Genomic DNA, 9,212 nt, shown 5'->3' with positions numbered 1-9,212 from the left:
GATTTGCAGCATTACCTCTGTATATGTCTGCTGTGTTGGGTTCTGAGCAATGGCAAGAAGTTCTCTGCAAAACCTTACAATTAAAGTTCAATTTCCAGCTACATCCAGGAGCAGCATCTTTGCCTGTGAAGTTACATGGTGTCTCAAGAATTATGATAAAAGGTTTATATCTGGTTCTGCTCTGAAATATTTTTGCAGCATAGACAATACATGGATTTATTTAGCTTTAAAATATTTTTGACACAATGTAGAAGGATTTGTGTGTACAGAAAAGGCAGTTGCCTTTGGATGGATTTGTCGTCAGAATTCATAAGGCAATGTTTTCTCCATCTCATTTCACGTTATTATTTCTTACATATCTAATTGCATGATAACTCAATATCCTCTCTCTTTTCCTTTTTTTTTTTCCCCTCTAGATTCATAACCAATACCCAACAGAGTTTGAGTTCAATCAATATTATCTGAAGTTTCTGGCTTTTCATCACATATCAAATCGATTTAAAACATTTCTTCTGGATTCAGACTACGAAAGACTAGAGCATGGTATGTGTGATGTCTGTATATTGCATACTGGGTTTGTAGTTGTCAGTATTTTTCTCATCATATTTTATCTACAAAAACTTGCCTCATTTGAGAGGGTCCAATAATTGCATGGTGATGATCTAATGAATTCCACTTCAAAAATATAAAGCAAAACAGAGGTGAAAAACATGTAGAGATTTCTGAATCATAGAATCCTTTAGGTTGGAAGAGACCTTTAAGATCATCAAGTCCAATCATCAAGCCAACACTACAAAGTCCTCTGCTAAAACAGATCAGAAATGTCAGAATGAACGATTCCCTATCCATGCCACTGATGGGACTAAGAGAAAGTGGAAGAAATTAGTGCCATGTCTCAGGAGTGTTCAGCAATTTATCCACATGGTTCAGTTTCCCCTACTAAATCCCTTATTGTAACAGAAATAGAGTCCTTGGGAATCCTTCAGGGGGTGCATGGGCTTTCAGAAAAGCAAAGCCTTTCCATCTGTTACCCCTCACTTCTTTCTCTTCCATTCTCTTCAGTGCTTCTCTTCTTTTATATTTCCTTCTTACTCCATCTATCATGTGCAACCTTACTGGTTCCAAGACCATATCTACCCTCAGAGACCTCTTAATAAGTCTACAGAACCACAGTTGAAGCTGTTCTTGGATCTTATTCATTAAGCAAAGCACATGTTTGGACTAGATGATCTTTAAGGTCCCTTCCAACCCAAACTCTTCTGTGATTCTATGATTATTTTATTTCAACAAAAAAAATAATTTCCGTTATTTTACCTTCATTTGAACAAAAGCAAGGAGTTAGTCAGTGACCTCCCGTGATTCATTCCAACCTCCATTGTTACATGGTTCTATAATTTGGTGGGGGGTGTTAGTTTATTTAGGGGTGGTTTGCTTTCAGATACAATTTAATGCAATATATGCTGTTTGCAGTAGTCTTCAGATAAATTATATGTCCTTCCAAAGTCATTTCAGATAGCACAAATCTATGGCTAACTTGCTTGCAGCAGCCTGATGTGTTTTTTCATGAAGTGGGTTAGCAAGTAATTTCAGGCACAGCTGGTCCAGCAGACTGGAAGGACTGGCAACGTTGGGTAGTGGAGGGCAGAATCAGTAATGACAGATTGGTGGTCTGCTGAGTCAGCATAGCCACTGGCAGGAAAGGACAATCATAAATGCACTCAGATATTTCAGTAAATCTCAGAACAGGCTTATAAATATAATGCTACTAAATGTTTGTAGTTTGAAAGCACAGCAGTTGTTTCATCAAATACAATCTCATGTTGCAGTGGGATTTGATAGTACATTTTACTGTACATTTAATCAGTGAAATTCCTTTTGGTTATGGTTTAGCATTTGTGACTTATTACCAAAAAGCTATCTTTTTGCTGCTCTTACTTTCCCCAGGGACATTGTTTGAAGATAAAGCAGATAAACATGCCAAAAAAGGAATTTGTATTTGGGAATGTATTGAAAAGATGCACAAAAGAAGTCCTGTTTTCTTCAATTACCTCTATGCCCCTGCTGAAATAGAAGTATGTTTGGGTTGGTTTGTTTGTTTGTTTGTTTGTAAGATGGTTTGTAATTCTGAGTGATTCCTTGAATACATTTCGGTATCTTAATTGTTCTCAGCCGAATTAAGCATTTGTCGGACAAAGCTGACTCGCATTGGTTGATTGGAGCAGTTCCTTATAGGCTTATATTCTCAGTCATCTTTGTTACAGAAATGTCCTTTAAAGGGCCAAATTCTGGAACATGTATTTATGCATCCTGCGGAGGTAAATGAGGATCTTTGTTATATTTCATTTAATTATATGAGTGATTATAAAAATTATCTTAATATTTGCACAGATTGTTTAAAAGAAAACATTACATACTGCAAGCCACATGGTTCAGTTTTCCCTACTAAATACCTTGTTGTAACAGAAACAAAGTCCTCAGGTATCCTTCAGGGAGTGCATGAGCTTAGTACTAGTTTTAGGTTTTGATCTGAGCCAAGTTCTTGGTTTGGAAATTATCAGCTGTAGAACTGCTCACCCAGTGCAATATACTGTTCAGTTTAGAATGCTGTAGAAAATAGAAGTATTGTGTTGTAAGTCTGAAACGCAAAGATACCTTTCACATTATAATAAAACTTTGTTTCAAATAGGCACTGAAACCAAATGTAAATATGTCCAGCCTCAAAAAGTGGGATTATTATGTAGAAGAGATTTTGGCTACAGGTCCCTCCTATGATTGGACCATGGTCACTGCAAAATGCAGTGCTTCAGATGAAGTAGACCAAACGGATGGGTCACTCTCTCAGACCAAGAGGAAAATAGTATGGCCATGTTATGATGATGTTAAAAAAATACAACCTGATGCCATCAGCTGCCTTTTAAATGTAAGTATATGTGTTTCACAGAATAAGTTCTCTTACACTCATGAAATTCATACTTACTTTTTGTTATTGTAATTGCATCCTTGTAGATGCACTGTTATTAAAAAGATCATGATCGATGTCGAAACAGGCATTTTGTAAAACTGACTGGTCGATCTTGAGAAGTGATTGTTGGTCTGGGAATCAATCGAGATTTCCTGCAAAGTTTGTCTTGTTTTAAATCAACACTTTTCTGGGAGTACACTTTAATAATAGTTAATAACTATTACTGTGTGGTAAAATCACAAAAACCTAGATTTCCAGATAGGTCAGAAAACAGAATCTGACACTTGTTGATTTTAACAAGGGGGAGGCAGATGCATGAGCATAAAATGAATGTCTCGGCCAGAATTTCTCAGAAAAGCTTTCCATGATTGCTCCTACTTTATCCATGTTTACTAGGACCAAACTGATAAATTTAGATTCTTTAGAATTTTTTTAGTCTTGAAATAGACGCTTGATTTTGGCTTTTTCTTGTTTGTGCTCACGTAGGTTGCTTAGGTTTTTTCCTTTCTTCATTAGAAGGTGAAAAAGGATCGCATTATCATTATAACTGTTGTAGTTATTTAGAATTACTTAACATCTGTATTTTCTTAAGTGTTTGTTCATTCATTTTTATTAATTAACATTCTTAATTTGAGCTATTGTTTCAAGCCACAAGGATATTTAGATACCCATCAGTATGTACAACACTTTTTAATTCGAAAACTGTTTACAGACTATACTAAAGCTGGGATTATGAAGCCTAATGTTGCAATGCTTAGAAAATTGGGATATGCTGTGGGTCCTAAAAACACCTCTGAATCAAAAGTTGTTTTTAGCAAAGTCTAAGAAAGGCAGTTTCTGAATGGATTTGAGCCCTCAAGGATAGACTTGCTTTTTCTAGAGGATTAGCTTTATTCTGGCACATTCCTCAAATTTCTATTGGTCCATTCCTTCCAATCATAATTAATCAAACATGGGAGCAATGCCCAATTAAAAAAAAAAAAACACTTCTAAAACTCATCTTGACTCAAACTGAGGTACCCAAAACATCTTAGAGTTTATAATTTCACAAATGCAATGAAGTCCCTGCTCCCTGCAGGGAGGTTGGACTTGATGGCCTTGGAAGGTCTCTTCCCACCCAAACCGTTGTGTGATTCTGTGATTCTGTGAAGTAGCAGTCTCTCTGCAGGGGTCCTATCAGGGATTCTTGAGCAAAAAAAAAACCAGAGAGCTTTCATATCAGGTAACTAGATGCCAGAAGTACATCAGGAATATAGCAACAATGTTCTGCATTTCTTCCTGGAGCCAAGCTGTCCATATCCAGAACTGCGAGAAACTGCCATATAACAGGGAAATTAGCCATATTACGTTCTAAAGATACACACGTCAGGCTTCATAGGATTTGAATGTTATTTGTGAATTAGATTGCAGTAGTAGAAGACAGCAACGGAGAGGAACATTTGGAAAATTTTGAGGAGGTTTTGTAGAGGTTACAAAAATACTCATCTAAGTTTAAAAAGCAAAGTAAGCTTTCTTTTAAAACAGGTTGTTAATTTAGGACTATTGCTGGTGTAGGAAAAAGAGCTCTTTCTAATCATAAATCCCTTAAGAATGTATTGGTATCCAAAAAATGTTTGACCTCAGACCATATTTAGCAATGGTGAATTACCAGGAAAGATTGATTCTCCCTTATTTTATAACGATAAGCCCATATTTGTTTGTTCTAAAGATAATTTTCAGTTTAAAACTACATAGTGCTCTTCAGGATGTTAGGCTGAAACAGAGAAGTAACTGAGTGTCTTAATTCAGAATTTTCCTTAGTAGAATGTGGTGCTTTTCTATTAAGAGCAAAAGGTATAATATTTTAGCAGTAAATGTTCTAATGTGGTTTTAGTACATAACAATCCATCTCTAACCAGATGTACGTGATGGCTCTGGTTTCCATAAATTGTTACAGTTATGAGTTTTAGGAAGTTAACCAACGTGTACATTTCATTCATTTAGTCCTAAATGACGCCTTTTAAAGATTGCAGATGATAATGTGTATTTTAAAATACAGACTTCTGTATAAAGCTTCTCAGTTAACTTCTACCACATCAGAAGCAGATAACCAATATGAGCTAGATTGTTCAAATCTTAAATTCTCAAAAGTGTACTTTGGAGACAAATGTACAAAAGCAGATCCAAACAAAGGTAATTCCTTTTAAGACCATTTTCTGATGGCCTTTCTGCATGATAGAAATCAGAAACAAGGCACTGGTAGTAAGAGTAGCTACTGATATGGTTTTTAAAGAAAACGAAAGGTAGTTGTGAAATAGCACACCTGTGCCTCTATTTTCTCTTTAAGAGGTTAGTTGCACGTAGTTTTAAAATAAAATAATAGCTATTATTATATTAAAATAATAAATAAAATTATATCCCCAGTGAAAAAAAAACGTTGATTTCTCTACAAAACTCAAAACCCACTCATTTGACAGGAACTTTGTGGTTCTGGCTGTGTGGGTTGGTTTTGGTTTGGTTTGGGTTTTTGTGTGTGTTTTGTTGTTGTTGTTTTGTAAGCACTTGCTTTCCTTGCTTGTAAAATCCAATAAAAGAATACCACAGTGTAGCACATGCAAGAGCCATATCTTCTGTACAGGCTAACGTTCTGGGTTAAATGTTTCCCGTAAAGACTAGCTTTTCAAATGATCCTTTGACATGAATATGATGTGATAAGTTATAAATGAGCTAACTTCTCTGAGTGACATTCAACAAAGGCACATGCAAAGTCCTGCACCTGAGGATACAAATGTATGCTGGGAGTGCCCTGCTGGAGAACAGCTTTGTGGAAGGGCCCCTGGGGGTCCTGACCATGAGCTAACGTGCAGCAACAATAGCTAGTGGTATCCTGGGTTGGACTAGGAGTGTTGCCTGCAGGTTGAGGGAGGTGATCCTTTCTCTCTATTCAGCCTTGCTAAGGCCAAACATGGAGTACTGTGCTCAGTTCTGGGCTTCCTGGTCCAAAATAGAAATGGGGCAACTGGAGAGAATCCAGTAAATGTCCACGAAGTTGATCAAGAGACTGGAGCTTTTTTCATATGAGGAAAGACTGAGAGACCTGGGACTGTTTAGCCCGCAGAAGAGGAGGCTCAGGGGGAATCTTACCAATGTGTATAGATACCTGAAAAGAAGATGCAAAGAAGATGGAGCCAAACTCTTTTCAGTGACACCTAGTGACAGGGCCAGAGGCAGTGGGCACAAACTGAAACACAGGAGGTTCCGTCTGAACATGAGGAAACACTTTTTTACTGTGAGAGTGACTGAGCACTGACACAGGTTGTCCAGAGAGGTTGTTGAGTCTCTGTCATTGGAGATACTCAAAAACCATCTGGACAACATCCTGGGTAACTGCTTCAGCAGGCAAGTTGGACCAGATGACCTCCAGAGGTCACTTCCCACCTCAACCATTCTGTGATATATTCCTGTTTGCTGGTTGTGTTAGAGGTAGTAATCGCATATATTTCAGTGAAAAATGCAAGTCAAATCCTTGAGGGCAAACCTGTCTCCCACTAATTTGCTAATGTTCTTAAAAAGGTATTCAGTCCCCATAATTCATTGGGAGTGGCTCAGGTTCTGGCACTTCTAAGAATTGTGAGAGATGAACCCGTGTGTCCGGGTCTTACAAATAAGCAGTTACATCACTTAGCATTAGAAGATGATTGCTCAGAAAGAGGTTGGCAAACTCAAACAATGCCACTTCAGGATGCCCATCACCCAAATTAGCTCTTCCATAACTACACACTGTAAAGAATGAAAGCTATATAAGAGGCTATTAAATAACCAGCAAAATTATAAAAGTAGTACTTCTGATTATGAGCTCTCTTATAACTTTCAGTTAGAGAAGATACTGAAAAGGAATGATTTCCAAAACAGGGTGCTCTGTCATAGTCAAGACAGTTCACTGGTGCAGGACCTTGTCCAGATTGTTTTGTATGTGCACAAACACGTGGATACAGAGGAGATGGTCAGTCTCTACAGTTCTGTAGTGTCTGCAGAGTTAACTCCTGTCTGTGCTGTTCAAATATTCAAAGCAGATTGCTTAGCAGATACATCTTGTGATAGGCACAGTAATGCTAATTGCTTGTAATGACTCACTTCAGGAAATGAATATTCATATAATTGTATTTATTATAACCTTTCTTTTTGTACATATTGTCTTCTGATCCTGTAAGTCTAGGCAACAGGAGATGAAACAAGAAGATAAGTTTAAGGGTGTTTTCGTTCAAGGAAATGCAACTATTTATAGTCCATTCCACACATGGAAGGGGAAAAAAAATCTAATGTTTTCAGTAAAAGTTAAAGCTGATGGGACAAGAGTAAATCTTAATGATTTGTCACCATGTAAATTTTTTACATGAGATTTATTGAAGGAGAATTTATTCCTAACTTTTCAACTTATATATAAGAGATTGTTGAAAGCTTTTCATTTTAATTTCTGGAAGCACTATTCATTGTGGAGCCAAAAAAGAAGGAATGTGACCTAGTTGCTAAGTAACATATTTTAGTTACTTCCAGATTCTGCAGAGGACTTGTACTCAGAAGTCAAGACTAGGGCAGAAAGAGAATGATCAGATTAAAACCTAACTAACTTTTAGCACTAAAGAGCTTGTATCCTTTTGCATAAAAAAATATCTGTGGTAAATTGATTCAGTCGTATGTATCCCATCAGGAAGCCTTTCACACTCAGCACTTCAAAGGAGGAACAAGTAATATAGAGAAGCCTTTAGTCTGGCTTGTGTTCACCATTCCTTATTTTTGTTTCTACTTATGAAGATATTCCAAACAGAACCATTCTGGTTTTATTTCTTGGCAGGAAAAGAGTCCCATAACACTTAATGTATATGTAGCTTTCAACTACCTTCAGTATTTTAAACTTCTGGTTTGATTCTTGCTGTTAAGCTAGATTTCTTATATGTAGTTTTACTTTTGATTTTCCTAGTTTACCTTCAGCAAGGAAGTTTGCAGAAATATTTTGTTCCTGTTACACTGTCAAAATACTGGCTTTTTTGTTTTTCACCTCAGAGTTCAAAAATTTAGTTTAGGAGTTAATTTTCTGGTCAAAACATTTTCTTACCTTAAAAATGTAGTCAATTTCTGTAAGTCTTTTAATCAATAACAGTTTTCTGAAGAAATTGCCATTCTAAAAGACCAATAGGAGTTAGATAATATTATGAAATCTACCTCTATAATTTTGTATAGTAGAAGTAAATAAAGTCAGAGACTTACTGTCTATACTTTGAAAATAAATGTCTTGGGATTTAGTTGGCTTTTATATTGCACAGTAATTCTCTGTCCTATGGGAATTTTTTGTTCCATCATCAACTCTTAATTGGATTTGCATTAAGAATCGGATTTTCATAATAATATAGTTGTAACTAAAAATGCAGAAAGGAAGAATGGCAAGGAATATGGACCACACATCAAAGTAATGACAAATGTATCAGCGAATGTTCACAAGTAAACATAAACTAATGAAATTGCCTCTTTTTACTGAACTTTGCATGCACTGTCTTATTAACAGGAAATAACCCTAACTGGAGGTTATCATCATAGGTCATATTCCCAAGTTCCACAACAAGAACATGATGTTACAGTTTGGCATCCAAAGTGAATAAATCTTTGTTTCATTTCCTTCTTTTATTACAGCTTTGTATCATATTTTATAAACCAAGGTCAATGTTAATATTGGCAATGTACAATGTTGGTGTCAAAACACAAAATTTGTTCTTTGTAAATATTTTTTATAAAATATAGCCTCTCCTTATCATTGTTGTGTTTCTGCTATGGCAGTTGGTGTTGAATTTTGTGTGTTCAGAAGAGCTGGCAGAGAATTGAAAGCATAATGGCTCCTCCAACCTGGGATGTGCAAGAACAACGTGGCTCGTGCTGTACTTTGGTTGCCTTTAACTTCTGAGTCTGGCTGATTTCAGTTTGTAGCTGCTTTGTCAGAGGTTTTGTACTTTATTTTGCCATGTGGCCTAAAAGTTTCCTGTGTAAAAACATTAACTAGAAAATGATTGTATAAAAGTGATTGCCAGGAAGTGATCAGTTAGAAATGTTTATCCTTAAGAAAACCGTTGTTATTTGTTTCAGGAAATCGAAAGGTTGGAATGTAAATTAAATCAGAGCCCAGAAAGGTGGCAGCTTTTGTGGGAAAGGATCAGAATGAATCTAAAGGATGACACCAGACAAGACAATGTAAGTAGTAAAAGAGTTCATCCAATAGAATAAT

The 9,212-nt window shown here is 36.3% G+C and overlaps 1 protein-coding gene across 1 annotated transcript in view; it reads left to right on the top strand.

Moving 5' to 3' along the window:
- Window positions 1-416: 416 nt before the first annotated feature.
- LOC103778778 (myotubularin-related protein 13-like) overlaps window positions 417-9,212 on the top strand; it is a gene marked incomplete at its 5' end in the record, with an annotated part of 14,167 nt that continues 5,371 nt past the window's right edge. Inside the window, 4 exons of the mRNA XM_008946393.1 lie at window positions 417-543; window positions 1,945-2,072; window positions 2,687-2,920; window positions 9,074-9,178. Coding sequence (XP_008944641.1) covers window positions 417-543; window positions 1,945-2,072; window positions 2,687-2,920; window positions 9,074-9,178 — 594 coding nt within the window. The remainder of the gene's footprint in view (window positions 544-1,944; window positions 2,073-2,686; window positions 2,921-9,073; window positions 9,179-9,212) is intronic.

The sequence above is a fragment of the Merops nubicus genome, unplaced genomic scaffold, assembly GCF_000691845.1.
Source record: "Merops nubicus isolate BGI_N331 unplaced genomic scaffold, ASM69184v1 scaffold18870, whole genome shotgun sequence".
In the NCBI taxonomy this organism is placed as follows: Eukaryota; Metazoa; Chordata; class Aves; order Coraciiformes; family Meropidae; genus Merops; species Merops nubicus.
Note: the sequence above shows the minus strand (reverse complement) of the source record. Positions and strands in the feature narration are given on the sequence as shown.